This window comes from Pagrus pagrus (assembly GCF_965226575.1).
Source record: "Pagrus pagrus genome assembly, chromosome: 12".
NCBI lineage: Eukaryota > Metazoa > Chordata > Actinopteri > Spariformes > Sparidae > Pagrus > Pagrus pagrus.
The window spans coordinates 5371531-5390048 of NC_140196.1; the positions used below are offsets into that span (position 1 = coordinate 5371531).

General features: G+C 42.8%; 1 protein-coding gene across 1 annotated transcript in view; it reads left to right on the forward strand.

The window, feature by feature from the left end:
• The window catches only part of LOC311267244 (contactin-associated protein-like 4), a 92354-nt gene that overhangs the window by 70162 nt on the left and 3674 nt on the right, over positions 1-18518 (forward strand). Inside the window, exons 18-23 of the mRNA XM_084370198.1 lie at positions 5351-5590; positions 7861-8085; positions 9613-9746; positions 12511-12598; positions 16462-16680; positions 18008-18079. Coding sequence (XP_084226324.1) covers positions 5351-5590; positions 7861-8085; positions 9613-9746; positions 12511-12598; positions 16462-16680; positions 18008-18079 — 978 coding nt within the window. The remainder of the gene's footprint in view (positions 1-5350; positions 5591-7860; positions 8086-9612; positions 9747-12510; positions 12599-16461; positions 16681-18007; positions 18080-18518) is intronic.

An 18518-nucleotide genomic window follows, 5' to 3' on the forward strand; every position in this document is an offset into this window, starting at 1 on the left:
ATAATGAAAATCAAGCTCACGTTGCTGGAAGTTTGTCATCTATCCTCTGCAGTCGTCCACTGTTTTCAATAAGTAATGAGCCTATTTAAACTTTAGTAACTGTGATTGAATCTTAAAAATTGGAAAAAGTAATTTTGTTACATTTCTAGTTACAACCAAAAGTAGTGGGATTACAGTAATGTAACTCCAAATGCTGTGAAGTGATAGCAACAAAATGGGGAACTCCTCCTAAAAACATCCGCTCCATAACACCACTAGTCATCCAAAACTTCACTGTTTCATGAAATAAGGACACAAAAAATTGAGTACGTCTAACTAATCAACACCCCATAGATATAAACTGTAGTGAATTATCAGGCATGAAGAAGTAGAACAAGTAGAACACGCAGGGGATCCAGAAGTTTAGAGGTCATTAGCCGGTAGTTCAGGATGTGATCCTACAGATTACCATCAGACTGGGATTAAATCCTCAGAGAGGAGCTAAAAAAAATCTTATCTTTTGTGTGACTCTATTAATGTCTGCTCAGCTGCACTGGATATAAAAAGGTGCTGATTCTGAATATCTATTCTACGGGCCTTCTAGCCCGACTGTGTAAATTCTTAATATACTGAGATCCAATCCCCGAGACAATCCTCGTCCTACAAAGTCTACATACTCTCAAAGGAAAAGAAATATTCAGTTTCAAAGCGTTAAACCGCTGTTGGCTGAACGCCATCAGCTGCTCAGCAGTATTGAATATATAAAAGTGCTGAGTCGACGGTTTGTGACCACTGAAAATAATCATGGTTAATAAATAAAGCACGCATCAGGGAGCAGTAATATAAAGTGTAGGGCGTGATGTGGTTTCTTGCAGCGAGGGTCTTTAAATAATCTGTAAATGAAGCTCAACCTGTAATTGATTCGTTAAGCCGCCGTGTGATTAATCATCTCTGATACGAACTTCATCAGTCCTGCAGCCATGTTTATCTTCATCAATTCATATTCTGTGTGTGACCCCTCACACAAAAATCCATCATTTATTATCTGGTTTTATCATTCTGCAAATATTATGTGTGTCACTTCATATCAGCAAACACAAACTGTGGAGGGAAAACAAACCGACGAACAGCGATGAGATCGGACGAAGGCAGCGGCAGCAGCAGGGAAACAGAGGTGGATATTGATTGACTGAGTGTGTTTAGCTGATAATCCGCTCTGAGGTCACCAACAGCCGCAACCCGTGTATGTTTACCTCTGAATTATCAGTACAGTCCGCTGGTATGAGTCTGATGTATTTATATGTGTTGTAACGGCGTTATTTCCCAGAATAGTCTGGTAATAAATGTTTAATCTTCATCGGTATAAAAACAGTAATATTTATAATCTGTTTCCTGTTAAAGTGACCTTGAGAAAGTCATGTAGGGGAATTGGCTGTTTTCATGACATGTAAATGTACACAAATACACAATATATTGATAAATAAGCAATACTTACAGCTCAGTTTGTGCAATCATGAGCCACAGCACGGCTGTGTGAGCTGTAATCCTGCCTCCGATAAATTCATGTGGAAAAATGTTTACTTTTGTTTGCATTTCTAATCCATGTATGCATTTTTGAATAGATATACTACGTTATCATATGCACATTCATGAGACCACCGCACATTTATTATTCAGTCGTCTTAGTTGTATGAATAAATAAGGCAGTGTTGTCCTCTGTGAATTCATAAGTATTTACGAGCCTTAATTATTCCTTGTACAGATTTATAAGGCAGTGAGTTACATAGTTTAGATTAATAACCCGTTTCATAGCCGTGCGTGGATTTATAAACCATAGGATTGCTTTTCCCAGTGTCTTCACTGCCCTGATGTGTGCAGGTGTAAAATATCCACACGCAGCATTTTCAATTGGAGGAGTTTTGCATTCATTGCGAGCAGCATTTCACATTACTTGTTGTATTGCCTGGTTCGGAAAGATAAGCCGTAGTTTATTGGCGCGGCATTGGCCTCGGTGTCAGCTGGTATGTCGAGATATTTTTGCTCTGCATCCTGCGAGTTGTGCCCGAAGACACAGTTATTCCATTTAGTTTTAAAGAAAACCTGCTGTTATTAGACGGGTTCAGGGTTCAAGGTGATTTAATTGTCGTTATTCGGCACAGAGCTGCATGACAAAATGACAGTTTGTTACTCCTTCACAATAAGCAAACGTAGAACATATACACAGGTATTTAGGCTATAAACATGTATACATAAAGCATGAATACACTCAGGAAATCATTCTGTTGTTCACTTGGTCGGCATTTTCACGTTAAAACATAGCAAGCATCAATGACGTAAACGCAGAGTCCAGTTCTCCTCATCCTGCACTGTGCAACAGCTTGATCCAAGATGTTGCAGTGAAGACAGCTCAACTCTTATTCCGACTCTCTTCCTTTCCTCACTGGGTTGGTCCTGGTTGGATGAGACGACCACTGCACACAGCGTCTTTTTCGACCAAAGTTTTCTGCCCTTGATCCAAAACCTGCACATTTCTTCTCCGGCGCTGGTGAAGTTACATCTGCCACAGGCAACACAGCCAAACAACATAAAAGGTAGCTAAATTTGAAGGAGCTACCTTAATGTGCTGCCATGGCAATATAAACCTTGATATCGGGCCGTATTGTTGTGTAGCTCCTCTGATGGTCTGGTATTTTTACCTGACTTTGAACTTTCAGTGCAAAGCTGAGAGGAGTACACGTGAATTGGAAGGTCATTCAAGACTTTCTGGTTTCAGAGAATTTTCCCTTTATCTGAATATATTGCTGTGAACTGACTGTTAGTCGGACAAAACAAGCAATTTGAAAAACGTTCCCAAGGGTCCTTCAACTTTGCACCATATTGTGGAGCAGATGATTAATTAACTGATAGCAAGACAGAGTGTGAAATCACTTTTGCAGCTCTGCGACACTGTACTTGGGCACGGTGATGCTTTGCGCTAAATGCTAACGCCGACTCATAATGACAGTGCTAACAAGCTGAGCATGATGTTTAGCACATTAACATGCTAATATTGGCAAACTGAGAAAAGTACCTGGTACCAAAAGTGAGTGAAGTTGAAGTGAGGCTGAGGTTCTGCTCAGCCTGATTGGAGCGTCTTTTGTTTTGTAGTGAACTATTGATGATGACGGCTTTAGATGAACTTTAATGATGATTCAAAAATAAAAATTAGTTGCAGCCTTAATGTCCTCTCTGGTCATTAACTGTGTCTGGTCTGTGTTTCCGCTGTATAATAGCTTTCTGAAACTCTCTCTGCTCCAAAGCTTTCTCCTGCCGACTCCCCAGTCTTGAGTTCATCCTCTCTTCACGTTGCTTTCTGAGCCCGCGGGTCGAGGTCCGTTGTGTTTTGAGCCGCACACTTTGCCTTTGATGATGTTTTTGATCTCAATTTCACTAATTGTTTTTCCATTCACTCTCGTACTGTTTGCTTCATCAGCATGCTCTCACAGTAGGACCTCGAGTGGAGAGGCTGTAATCGTCTTGTTAGAGCGGAGGTTGTATAGGAGGTTGAAATTCCCACTGATCCTGAAGGTCTCACTGATAGCTCAGCTCGTTGGGTCAGCGGTGGAGTTTATCTGCCTTTGGCTTCTTTGATCTTTGCTTTAATCATTACTGCACAGATCCCTCATTATACTTTTTTATAAATGATCTTACCTCTCCTGACGCGGTTCCTCTGAGAACTTTGGTCTTGAATTCATCGTCCTTGTCTGAGCTGAAGCGGTACCGCTGGATGAAACGGTCACTAGTCATGCATTTCTACACAACATCATGCCGGAGCAGCAGTCCATCATTGGTTGTTCTGTCAATCAGTCAACAATTTTCTTACATCTGTTTCAATAAAACTGCCTCTCTAATCTTCCTGCTCCAAATCCCACTCCGATATCTGATATTTGTCAGGGAATACATCAAGTTCACAACATGTTTTGTTCAGACACTCAAGATTATTCATTGTAAATGAATCCCAGTAGGACAGAGCACACAGCTTCTGTTATATTGTAACTCCGAGCTTAAATAAAGTACTCTTCTCATTGTGACATTTCTCACAAACTCTGCACTGTTGTTGCTTTTGTGAAGTCGACCCAGTTCTGTGATTTACAGCATTTACAGAGCGCATAGAGAGGGACTAAGCAGAGCTCGTTGATTTATTGATGTGAAAAGCTGCCGCTGCTGCTGAACAGCCGGAAGTTGTCAGCTTTGAAAGCTGAGAGCAAAGTGCCGGCACGTCTGAACTCTGAGGACAAAAACAATTTCAATCCCTGATCTTTGCAGAAATGTGTTGATTGCATTTTCTTCCTACCTAAGCCATTTGTTGAAATATTGTAAACCCTGCATTGTTCACATCCATGTTTACTTGCTAGCAGTCTTATTTTCCAACTGCCTTTGTTGGCTCCTTTCTTTTCTTACCACAACCAGCTGTGATTGAGAAGAATACTGTTTGGTTAGATTGCAACCTTGGTTCAGAGGGTTACAATTCAGAGACTCACTCACAAAAGCACTTTTGTGAAACCTATGTGAGTAATTAACAGTTTTGTATCCGTGCATGGTGAGGGACCAAGCAGAGCTCGGTGATTTAATGGGTTCGAAAAGCTGATGGTGCCGCCGATTAGCAGGGTTAAGTTGACAGCTGAGAGCAAAGTGCCGGCACCTCTGAACCCCGAGGACAAAAGCGATGTCATTCCCTGACCTGTGTAGAAATGACAGGTCACTTGTGCTGTGCCATTTCATATAAGTGCTCAGAGTACGTATGTGCAAAAGGCGGACATGCAGTCTTGATATTGCTTCACTGTCCTCAGGAATGTAGCTGTTGTAAAAAATCTGACGGATTGCACTGGAGGTGGAGATGGTGCAAGGAAAGGTGATGGAGTGCAAGAAAATCTGCCTTTCTGCTGCACACAGAAAGCCGACACCATGACCAGACGCACGGTCTGACAGTCACTCAGCGAGGCATTCAACAGCTAGAATGATGCTGCACGGACAGACCGCGAGACAGCTGATGAAAGTTATGCCCCCGATTCAGTTTTCCACCTCCAGCTCGTTGCCTCATTGCCGTTTCATCGTTGTGTCATTTTATAAGAAGAGCGCTGACAGTCAGAAGCTCGTGGGGGAGCAGAGGCGACATGTGGATTCACTGTAGATGACAGGAGGAGAAATGAACAACTGGAGAGAAAGAAACACAAATTAATATTTGCTCCATCTTCGTTCAGGGTGTGCTGGCTTTGATTCCTTCAGGCTTTGACGCTGATTGCATCAGTTTTGTGATAGCCTGTTAGCGACGCAGAATACAAACTTGTGATGTAAAAATAATAAACGCCATGCAATGTTTACACGTTTGCAGGAGGCACAGCGTCCAGGCAGAAGGGCTTCAGGGGCTGCATTCGCTCTCTGCAGCTGAACGGCGTCACCCTGGACCTGGAGGAGAGGGCGAGGATCACGCCCGGCGTCAGACCCGGCTGCCCGGGTCACTGCAGCAGCTACGGCTCGTTCTGCCAGAACCGGGGCCGCTGTGTGGAGAGAGTCAACGGCTTCCACTGTGACTGCGGCCTGTCGGCATACACTGGAGTCTTCTGCAATACAGGTAACACATAAAGAGGCGAGTCATACTGTCAGCTAGTGTCTTTGTGTTGGAGCAGGTTTCCTTTGCCTGGAGAATCTTCTCACTGGAGGTTATTTTGAGGTTTTACAAAAGCGTATGTCTTCGTGCACATTCATGATACACTGAAGAGCAAAGTTTTGATTGTATCTTTAAGTTCTGAGTAGAAAATTCTCAAGGTCTTTATGAAACTGAAGCCATTAAAAGGGTTCATTCTATCATTTCTTTGCTCTTTTGCTCAAACAACATCGACAGTGACACTCGTGTCGGGCTTGTGATTCCTTCAGCAGCAGAATGCAAGAGCAGGAAATTGTCTGCGCAGAGTCCTTCACTCTGCAGACGAACCCTGAACGTCTGTGTCTAATAAGCCATTTAATGCATTGTGGGCAGTCGTTTCTGTTTGACTGTAATAGGATATCATAATGTCCTTTACGAAACTCAAAGGCTGGAAAATACAAAAGAAAAAAAAAAAGAAACAGGAGATAAGAAGAAGAGATGGTTCAGAGCGTCTGTGTGTGGGTGTTTCTCTGCAGCTTTTTAAAGGTTAAGAATCTGTATATCGTTCCACTGAACCTTTTACTGCGCTAAACACTCATCAGGAAGTACTTAGCTACCATGTGGCATCAAAGGTTTCATGCAAATAGTGTCCGTTTGATGTGTTGGAGTCTATTTTAGTAATCCGTTTGATGTTTAATTCATTGCCCTTATGGTGCGTCATCACATTTAACTTTATGTCTTAGTTCAATAACTAAGAGGACTCTCTTTGCCCCCAGATCCTCTACTGGGATCTGCTGCACTTATCTGCATCTACGTCAGCAGCCTGTGAGGTGTAGCTGTGTTTCAAGTCGGGGAACAGAGCTGAGACTATCAAACATTGTTTTCTGTAATAAGCACACAGGGTTTGTACAGCCTCGCGTGGCAATCTCAGAGTTGTTTAGATGCTTAAAATATCCTATCGAGCTAAATTACCCCGAGCATTTCATCATATGATTGAAAGTGAAAAAGTTATTGTAAATATATGAATTGTTCTCTGCCGGGGAGACAATTATTCTCCTCCTGGTATTATTGAACACTTATTCAACTGGAGGAAAAACAAAAAGGGATGCCGCAAATTGAAATAAATGGTGTTCATGCGGGATAAAGAGTCGATTCATTCCACTTCCAAGAAATCCATCAGTGAAACTAAACTAAAGTAATTAACGGCGGCAAATTGCTTTGCTGCTATTCGAGCAGCAGCATTTTTAATCTTACTGAGCTTTAGTTCTGAAACTGTTTCTGAAATTTAGAAGAGCAAAGACAATATTATGAACAAATTGTATACATGGTGTGTTTGCAGCTCAGTCCTACTTTATATTTGAAAAAAGTAGTGTACTCCCTTTTGTGGCTCCAGAGGAAGCTGTTTGCAATCTGATAAATTGCCGTCAGTGATGTCACTCAGTGGGTATGTTGCATTGTGGGTAATGTAGGCACCAGGTTTTGAAAAGGAAAAAGAGTGTGTGGACTAACAAAGGTGATATCTTCGGTTCTGCTGTATTGATTTTGATGGTTTGTTTTAAACTGTCCCTAATGAATCTAACAGTGTTACAGGAGTGCGATGCTTGGGCCTACGTTACCCAGAATGCAACTTAGCCCATGAGTGACAATTTATCAGAACACATGCAGCTTCATCTGGAGACTCAAAGGCTTTATAGTACTTGTTTTCACGTATGCAATCATCCTCCCCGAGCCTTGTTAATACACTTTATTATGTAAAATTGGTGGAGGCTGATCCATAGGCAAACTCCAAACAAATAGGGGGCAGCATACCCCCAGAGTAACCTCTAACTGCTGCTCACTGTAGCTGCCGTTAGCTAGTTAGCTCAGTTAACCGTGCAGCTAGCGGTCACATTAGCCGACTCTGCCGGGACTGGGAGCTCGGAGCACCGGGGAAGTAAAGGTGTTTTTTACTATCAGTAACAGTCCATCTCATTTATTAAAATTCAATGGCAGTGACTCATTCTCTGAAAACACCACATTTAAAACCTTTTGATCCTTTAAAGGTAAACGGAGGCTTTTTTTTTTTTGTAGTCTGCAGGAATCAATTAAATTGAAGCCGCTTTTTGAGTCAGAGTTATGTTTGATGTTTGTTTCTCCGGTGTGGCCTCATTGTTCTTCAAAGAGCACTTTGTTCTATCTTTGAAATGTTCCTTCCTGTTCCTAAGATAAGCAAATAAAAACCCGCCATCGCCTCTCTGTGGCCGTCTCTCTTCCTCCAGAGGTGTCGGCCAGCTTCAAGTCGGGGACCTCCGTCAGCTACACCTTCAAGGAGCCGTACGAGCTGAGCAGGAACAGCAGCGCTCTGCCGTCCTCCATCTACTCGGACACGACGCTGAGAGGAGAGAACGTCTCCCTGAGCTTCAGGACCAACCAGAGTCCGGCTGTGCTGTTCTACGTCAGCTCCTACTACAGAGAGCACCTGGCCCTGCTCATCAACAAGCACGGTGAGGAGGCTTTTATTTTGAAGGAGGTTGTTTGTTAGGCTAATGAAAAGCAGCGTATAAACATCTTTTCATGTTTTATCTCCTTTCGTTTGCAGTCTTATTTCACCCTCTTTATCGCCTTTTTTCTAAATTCTTACTCATCCCTCCCCTCCCCTACATCTTTCTCTTCTCAATCTTGGTTCTTTCTCTTTATTTTTTAATATTATTCCGTCCACATCCTCAAATCTGAAATCAAAAGTCGTGTCAAGACTTTTTCCTTTATGACGCCTCCCTCTCTCAACTTCTTTTCAATTACTTTCTCTCCTCCCGGCCTCTCATCTCACCCCTCCTCCCCTCTTCATCCCTGTCATCTTCTCCTGATATCGACCTCTCCTCCTCTCCTTCCTCCTCTCTCCTCCTCCGCTGTGCTCTGCAGCTTTACCAGATCTATCAGGATCTGTCAGATCTTTCCTCTCTCTGGTTTCACCCCGTCAGCCTCTGTTGCCTTTTAATCCGTCCAGCCTGGCCGGCTATTATGTTTTGTCTCAGGCTGGAGAAAAAAATAGTCTTCGCTGGTCTTATCACCGAGACCTGATGGGGAAGTAAAGTTCGGTGGGCTGCTAATGGGCGGCAGGTCGGTGTGCTGCCGAATAAAACAGCCGAAAACTTGCTGATGTGTTTTACCAACTTTTGCATGAAATAATTATGTTGTGATATTTGGCTTTTAAGAGTAGTAGGAGGCACTTTGAATTTAAAATGACATTTTCTGCATCCAGGAGTCCAATAAAAATGGGCACTTTGCAGCTAGATTAGGTGTAAATGGATTTTCTGCTGTTAATGAGTCAGAGAAAGCTGACGGACAGCGGGGCATTAAGGTTTTCATGCTGACCGTGGAGTCGTCAGGTAAATGCACTTATGCTGAAGTGTCCAATTAAATCCCTGAGAGCTTTTCCTCTTGTTAGGCTCATTTCTTCTTCTTTCTTTTCACCCTCTGCTGGAGTAAAACCTCCTCAGCCAAAACACAGCAATTCTCTGTCAATCACTTAAGGCCTTTTTTTTCAAGAACACATCATTCATTATCACAAACAACGGCTACATCGACGAGCTCTCAGAGCAAATAATGATTCAGTCCTGGGGAATACAGCTTTGTAATAAAAAGAACATGAAATATTCTTTATGGGAGTAATTACTATCCCTAAAAAGTGAAATAAATGTTAATATGTATGCATTTGAAGGGCAAGGCGTAGTTTAAATCTTAAAAGCCCAGAGACACCACAGGGCCTTTTATTAAATCTGCTCTTAATCCTCCCAATATTAGTAAAATTAATTAGATTTGGGGTGGTGTCATTGATAGGGAATTAGCAGCTAATCCTCTTAATATGGAAAGCTTTATTGACTCAGATACTCATCATTCAGATTAATCACTGAGGTGAAAAATACATCCTAAAAAAAAAAAGGATAAGATTAGAGAAGACGACCCGGATGTTTACGTCGGGAGAAAAGTTTAAATTGGAAAAACTTTGCGCGTGTTTGTCTGCGTGTGTGAAGATAAGCTGGAGGTGAGATACAAGCTGGACGGCGGCAGAGACGCTGAAGTGTTGAGAAGCAGAGCGAGGAGCCTGGCCAACGGACAGCTGCACACCGTCGCCATCAGGAGGCTGTCGGACTCTGTGTCTCTGCAGGTAACAACACACGTGCACCATATACGGATTTACTCTATTTTCTGACTCCTCCTGATACTTTCAAAGTAAAAGCCAAATATAGTTTGCAGGGTTTCCATCGTGCTGTCAGTGTGCAGACTTTAAAAATCTTTGGGCAGCTGTGGCACGTGAGGAAGAGCCGGCCATCCAATGATTAAAGGGTTTGTCGGTTCAATCCGCTCCTCCTAATGTCCACATGTCAAGGTGTCCTTCGGCAAGATACTGAACCCCAAACTGCTTCAGATAGTCAGGGCAACACCCTGCATCGTAGTGTGCGAGAATAAGCAGCAAAAACCTTGTACAAGCACTATATGAAAGTAGTATTTTTCGTTTTCAAAAAGACATGACCCTCCAGACCGGAGTGGGTTTGTCAGAAATGGTAATCTCTTTTACTTCTGCAATCTCAAGTTCTCAGAAAAGGTCAAATCAACTGGAGATAAGAGAGCAGACTCAGTTTCAGGAGTGCATTTACACTCTCATGCGCCTGTAACTAACTCCGCTCCATAAAATCTGGCTTTAAAAGGTTTCTGTGGCGTACTCCTTCATCCGGTCTGCCACCTCGTCTTGCATGGGTGGCAGCCGTAGTCAGTTTGAGTTGGTGTCAGTTGAAATATATTCCACCCAGAATAAAGCGAAAAAATAAAAAATAACCACAAGTTTTTCATCCATGTACTCAGTATTTGCTCTGCGACTGCAAGCGTCCATGCTTTTATATCCTTATCATATAAAGAGCAAACGGCATTGTGACTGCAGGAGTGCCACAGTAACGCAAGAGACATCACCACAGTTCAGATTTTTGTGCTTTCTGTGTCGTTGTAGCCGGGTTAACTTAGATCACTGAGCTATACATGGTCTCTTTCCATTAGTTATCTTCACCTGCTGTGACAACAAGGACTTAAAAGTCAAACGTTTGTGTGACCATTTGTCGCAAATGCCACTTAAAAATATTTGTTTTCCCTCTTTTGAGATAATTAGTTGTCTGCCGTCACTAAAGACGGTACAGAAATGTAGCTAATGATCTGCCAGACACACTTGGTACATCAGGTGTGGGTGTAATTCAAATCAGTACGAGGCAGAGAACAAACAGGGTCCTTTAACGCAGTCCTGCCTGTGTCGTTCCTCTCGATAATAAAGGCCCAGCGATGACAGCGGGGACAAACTTCACATTAGAAGCGCTCCAGATGAAAAATGAGCCATCCTAATCGTATGTGGATCTACTGAATGTCTTATCTTGTTAACAACAGCCCCGGATGATATATGAGGTTAACTTCATCTAACCAGCAGACAGCAGCCTGAATGTCTGTATAATTATCATCACCCTGAGATGAAATACAAGGTGACCTCGTCTTGCATGGGTGCAGCCTCCTGATTCGCCGTGTCGTGAGGCTCCAGTGAAATATGAGCTGCATCTCATCGTGCCAGTTTCCATCACCTTGAATCATTATATCTTTAACGACATACTCCGGGGACATCAGGTGAACCTCGATGAGGGTGTCGGCATGCTGTTTCCTGATGGCCAGCAGCCTACAGACTCCACGCTAGTCTCGCAGGTGGACAGGATCATGTCCTCCTCCCTGAGCAGATGTCCCCGTTGACAAATGACTCACCGAAGCCCGGCTGACTCTGGGCTACCAAAACACCACGTCCTCTGTTTTTGTAATGTTATCAGAGCGTCCGATGTCTTTACTCCAGGGGCTTCCTGTTGATCTCACAGCGTGCTCCAGTTAGTCCGCCGTGTTCAGAGACACACTCCAGGGTATAATTTGTGGAAACTGAAATAAATCATATTAATTTAAAGCAAAGAGAAATTTACCTGGAGCTTTTCTTTCAGTATCAGCAAACCGCTCCATATACCTGTTCATAGGTGTGTGTGTGATGGTGTAGAGATCCATGTTTAAAAAGGAAACCTTTTATTTGGTCCTAACAAATGTGCATTCAACCCACTTATTCCACTTTTTGAAATTCATTACAATCTGTGGTTCTCCTACAAACTGTGTGTTACACTCAAAAGTGAAACGGTCGGCTTTAGTTTTATGATTATTTCCTGGTGTACTGAAACTCTGTCGCTGCCATTTTTGGCCAGGTCTCCCTTTTAAAAAAGATAAGACAACCTGGTAAAATGAAGGCTTGATAAAATACTACAGAGCCGAAGACGTGCGAGTGCGTTTCACAGCACTAAATATCACATTTGTAATAAGATTTAAAGAATAGACTTCCTGTATTTCAACAAGAGATTCAAGTCAAATGAAGCCTCAATTTAAAACTCCAATTAAAAAGTAAAATCAGGTAAAGTTAAAGATCAGACTAAAATGAAGTATCTCTTCAAGCGTTGGTATTAAAGAGTCTTTAAATGCTCAGGTTTAGTTTTACACTTCTGTTTCGACTCTGACTACCTTCTCTCTCCGCAACCTCATGGTGAGACTGTCTGTTGAGAAGCCCTCATTAAAATTATCTCCAGTCGAGAGTTTTACCGCGAGTGACAATGTTTATCGCTGAAAGTATGGACTCGTGTCTCCCACTGAGCCGCTGAGATGAAACATCAAGGGGAAGCTGAGCACCGTTCTAAAAATACGACTTTATATGAAAACGGAGATCACGACAGGTTTTGACTTCTAAATAATGAAAAATGTCACCGGAGTCAGACTCACCCAGTCGTTTAAAAGTTGCTGTTTTTATTTAAATTGTCTAGTGAGGCGATAAAAAAAGTTTCGCCTGCAATTAATGAGACAAATGTTGTCTGTTGCAGATCGACCAAAATCCCAGGGAGGACTTCAACCTGACGTCTGACGGAGAGTTCAACGCCATCAAGTCGCTGGTGCTGGGCAAAGTGCACGGTGAGTGCGGAGGCTTAAACTGAAGGCAGAAACGAGGCCGGCAGCTCTGAGATGTTTAGCCTCATCCGACACTTTGCTGCATTTATTCCTGTTGAGCGAGAGAGTACATGCTGTTAGTACTAAAATGAAAATATAAATCACTTTATCATGCTGAGTGCCCAGAAGTGCAGAGTCAAGATTCAAACAGAAAAACTACCTCAGCAGATGGTGAAGATGCATTTAGCCACATGATGTATAAGTTCTTGTGTTGTACTTTAAACTGAGGCTCGCGTCCAGAACATCATGTGAGTAAGTTGAGAGTTGATGCTAATGTTGATACTGTTGCATGTATTATGCATACAAGTGGGACATACTGCTTTCGTCATAACAGCGTGCCTTGAAATTTTAACCTCTTGTTCCTATAACTGTCACAGCCTTAGCGCAAAAATTTGGAGTACAAAGTACAAAGTACTTCTTCTTAAATGTGCCGTCATCGGTCATTCTGTCAAATGTTTGTGCTCTCTTGGCTTTGTGTATATTCACTGACAATTTGAGACTTTATTTACCCCCTTTTTTTAAAAGGGCGCCCCAGTGGCTCAGCTGGTAGAGCTGGTAGTGCACCCCACATACAGAGGCCTTGTCCTCACCGCAGCGGCCCAGGGTTCGAGTCCGACCTGCGGCCCTTTGCTGCATGTCATCCCCCCTCTCTCATCCCAATTTCCAGAAATGTTCACTGTGGCTGCTAAGCTCAGAGCGTTAGCATGAACACCGTACGAAGTGGGCGCACAGGCTCAACCATACCTTAAAAATATAAATAATGTCTTTTCAAAGTCTTGTGTCTTCTGGAGACTTGGATCCTGCTGGATGAGGTGTATTGAGACATTTTATCGATTTTTTAAAATGTTTTGAGGACTAAAACCCAAACTTCCATCTCCAAGGGGGTGACAACAAATTTTCATTTTTGGGGGAAACTTATCCTTTAAGTTACATTTTAAACTTCTAGCGAGCTGTGTTTTATGGGAGTATGGGTAAGGTTGCATTGTTACAAATGTATAATCTTGGTTATTCAGTCCATTTGATTTATTGTTCAGGGATTCAGACCGTTTGGTCAAAGCTCTCCGCCTCCTCAGTCCTGTTACCGAGGTGAACAGGAGTCCGTTTAATTGACGCTTTACTGCAAATTGTCGCCAAACCGGGTTGTTTTAGTGCCATGCTTTATCCATTTAACTGTGTAGTCCTGGACAGGGACCGGTAACAGAGCTGGGGCGAGACAGTAATTGGCTCCGTCATGGCTCCATCAGAGAGGGACTGAGATGTAAGCTGTTAATAACACGAGGGGCTGAGAGGCTTCAGGCTGCCGTCACAGCTCTCTGATAAGACGAGGACACAGAAACTGCTCCGTCAATTTAAAAAGGAAACACACTGGCTAGTAGTGAGACATGAGTCAGCTATTTAAAATGGCTTTCATCAGTACTAGCAAGTGATGGCGAGTAGGAAAATGATGACGGGGTCTTTAATTTCTGGCGTTTAGTAGTTTCCCGTTTAAGTGGCTCTTTATTAGAAGCTAACAGAGTGCAGTTTTAGGACTCATGCAGCAGCTTTTTGTTGTTACGTCTCGTTTGAGTGCTCAGCATCGCAGTTATTCTCCATTTTATGTGAAGCCTTTAACCAACCTCAGAATAATTTCATTGGATTCCCACACAAGTCGAGGACTATTTTTCTTTTGATTAAATTCAGAGGCCTTTGGTTGTCTCAGGCTGATTGATGCTACAGAGGCTTTCATTTTAAGAATCAGTGCTCAAAAACAGCAATTACAGGCATTTCACGCACGAAATTGATCAAAACTAGTTGTTTTCGAAACAAAAAGGTTTTAGCCTTCGCAGATCCAAATCTGTTAAAGCATAAAAGAAACGACATTTCATAATAAAACTGAATAAATCTTCATTTTATGTGAGGCAGACGCTACATGTGATGGAGTAACTCGTACAAATTCTCTCAGGATGTTTTGCCTTTGTGGCTGTAAAGCTGCAGTGTGGTGTAACTGGGCTCAGTGTGTTTTAACCCCGTCATGTCAGGATGTGACCGGTCCTCCCCTCTGTCAAACCAGCGGAGGCAGAGAGTCCGATCAGGATCAGAAAAGCAGCAGGAAAGTGGATTTTCTGTCGTTTTCCTGCCAACCCCGTCATCCATCAGCCTAACTAATGGACCCGGAAGGAATACAGAGAGACGGCGGAGGAGAGGGAGGTGATGGAGTAATGAGCGTTTCGGCTGAGAGGAGCTTACAGGCGGCTGTAATGTTTCCTGCCGCTCTCATCAACATGCAGATGTGTTGTGGTAAAAAAACCACAGTCACCTCTCGGTTATTGATGCAGCTGTTTACAGCGGTGATGTCAGCGCTCGCAGCTGCTGTTTACACGGCCGCGAACGAGTGCATTGTGAGTAATGAAGGGAGTTTAGTCTATAAAGTGAACAGATAGAGGTGAGAGTGCACATCTGTCTCGAGGAGTGATGGATGCAGACGGGAAGCGGAGACATTGACAGTCTGTCTGCTGCACTGAAGCCGCCGAGTGTCTGCTGCCTGTTTGGCTTTCTGATTGGACGCTGATGAGAGTTATGGATCCTGACGTGATGTCAGTTTGTCTCCTGCTGCTGCTGCTGCTTTCAGTGGAGTTAACAAACCAGGTACCTACAATGGATGAACAGTATTGTACTCAGCGTAATGAATGACTGACATGTTTACAGAGGCCTAATCAGATCAGGTCAATGTACTGCCACCGAATGTTCTCCTAATGAGGGATAAGAGGGAGAATCGGTAATGCACAGTGGATGTGTATTGAGTTAAGGTGAGGCAGAGGTGATGGGGGGGGGGGTGTCATCAATTAGAAAGATCACACTGTTTCCCAAAAGACTACTGACTCAGAGTTTCTTGAGCAAGTCACGGCTAAGGGAACTCTGCCGAGGTGAATGTGAGGTGGAGCATTTCTGTCAGTCTCTTCATTGTGTAGACGATGATCAGACGTCACTACAGCAGCAGCAGCAGCAGCACAGTCTGAAGTCGTCATTCAGTGTGCGGTCAGAGAAACAGTTGAATTGAACATGAAGTTAGATGACTTTATTATTGTGATGCTTGGATTACGTTACTTACTACATTTTTTAAAGTAACCCTCCCAACCCATCAGTCAACCTCTATTATGTACCAGTAGAGAGCACTTCAACTTATAATTCATTAAAAAACGTGTTTGAGTGCAGTCATTGAGGATTGTGAATGCTGTATAATTCATTATGAATGTGGTCTTCAAAGTCTGTTAACAATTACAACTGGAGCACTTTGAAGTATCAGTATCTTGCTCAAGGTTACTTGACGTGCAGCCCAAGGAGCCGGGGAATCAGATATCTGTTCAGTGACAGATACAATAGTTGTTAATGTAATATGAAGTGCACTGAGATCCTCCTCCACTTACATGAAGCTGTTTCACAACAGAATCAATGTAAATGTACGAGGAAGAATCCAGGAAACATGTTTTAAACTCAGCAGCTGGCAAAAATGTGTAATTTTGCTTTATTCATTTTTAAGGTCAGCTCCATTTACACTTTATAGAACAGGATATAAATACAAGTCCTACATTGCATAAAGAAAGAAATGTGAGCAGCAATCCTTAAAATGCACTCACATAATAACGCGAGCAATTACAGGTAATCCACACCAATTACATTGAATTGCTGATATTTGCAGAGACAAGTGAGTAAGAGTTAATTAGAGGTTATACATCACAACTGGTTTAATGGTTGCATCATGCTGAGATGAACCTTCTAAACGTGAATAGCAGAGGAAAGTGTGTGTGACTTAGATATTTATCTTTCTCTCCATCACTGTCTTCCTACAGCGTCTGATGATCTGGATCCAGACTTGGCCCGGCTGGGGTCTCTGGGTTTCACCGGCTGTCTGTCGGTGGTCAGCTTTAACTCCATCAGCCCTCTGAAGGCTGCTCTGCTCCACCCGGACACCAGCCCCGTCATCATCACCGGGCCGTTAGCTCGGTCCAACTGCGGCTCCTCGGCTTCAGCCAATCCCTACGCAGAAGAGAACACACACCACCTGTCAGGTAGGAGAGGGAGGGAGTCGGTTGGAGATATTTTCAAATTTTGTAATTGTGTTCAAATTTCATGAAAAGACCAAAACCCACAATGAACTGATCAACTAACAAGTGTCGCCAAAACAAGACACAGCTGATTCCTTTGTGCTACAGAGCCCCATTGTTGTCTAAATACTGTTAAACACACTGTTTCAGTGGGCGACATGTTCCTTTATTACCATGAAATCACACTTGCGCTGTCCAAAAAAACTCACTAGAACACCAAATGTTTCATAATCTGCCACTGAAAATAGTCCAAATGCTTTTTTTGCATTTGTATGAGTCACATTTGTTATAAATGACAGCGGCCGACTGTTTTAGAAAAAGCCTTTTCATGGTAATTGTTGAAGTAGATGAAGATGAAATAGTAGTAGTAGTAGTAGAAGTAGAAGAAGAAGAAGAAGAAGAAGAAGAAGAAGAAGACACAGTCAGTGCGGCCGACAGTGACACAGTGGTGCAGTGTTGTTGCCAGATAGGAAGTCATTAAAGTATCTTTGGTTAACTTGTCAGGCCTGAAGCTCTTATTATGTAGCATGACGGGCTACACTGCTCAACTCAGTCAGACTTATTACGGTGTTTGCTGCTTCTGAATTAATAAGGTTGTGGAGAAAAAACATGAACACAGTGTCAGCCCAGCATACTATACTGCCCTCACGTTTGCTAGCTAATGTTAGCAACGTTAACGTTTGCTAGTGCAACAAACTGGCAACCAGTTGAGGAGGCAGGTGATTGGAACAACAGCGTCGTTGTGACGTGATGGAGTGGAAAGGAGGAGACGGATGCTTAAAACATATTTCCCCTCCGTTTGTGTCCGTCTGCCGTGGTGTTTAATCTACGTACTGCAGAGTAACGTGCATCTCCTGTCTTCTCTGCATTTCTTTGGGACAAAACCGCATGAAAGCAGCTTTTCCAGTTCATTAATCACATACAGTACCCTCCTGGTTTTTTCTGTGATCAGTGCTGAAATTAATTTGGACCGCAGAGGGAAAGTTTCCTCTGGGATTTCGGTCCTCTGGGCTCGTTCTCATCCACGCTGCGATGCTTTATTAGATTAATTTGGAGAGCTGATACCTCGAATAATGTTCTGATCTTTTCTTTTTCTGATCTGATACGTTTAATTTCTGTCAATTATCCTTTTATTTTCTATTATTCCCTCCCCTTTTTTACTCTTTTTCCACATGTTGCCATGTTTCTTTGTGCTCTTTGGGTTTTTCACTTTTGGTTTTTAATCATCTTTTCCCCTCCCTCTTCTTTCTTCCTCTTCTCCACCACTTTCCTCTTTCTTTCTCTGCTGTAGACCGGTCTGGTTCAGTGGGTTCAGGTCAACCTTTAGTCAATGCCATCAGGACTGACTCTGCTCTGATTGGAGGTACTGAACCTTTTCACCCTGTTGCACTTTACTGAAATAGAAATGTCTCATCTTGTTTTGGCAGGATATTTATTTTTTGGTACAACTTTCAAGCCGATCCGCCTGATTTCCATCTATCAAATATCAACATTAAATGTATTTTGTGTGGATGTTTTGAACTGATAAAAGGTCTAAAAGGTTTGACATCACCTTTTGCTGGCGTTGCGGACAGATGTTGAGCTCCAAGAAAGAGTAAAGTGATGTGCCAGACAAGAGTCCATTTAAAACTCATTTAAAACTTTGTTGCTCTGCCAGCACAGATTGATTCAAAGTGAAGACTGAAAAGGTTCAATCTATAATCGCGTGGATAGAAAAGGGTGAGACACAGAAAAGTCATTTAAAACTGTCCATTAAACCGGCCTGGCTCTGTCTCGGCGCACAAAAGGGCAGCTCACCTAAT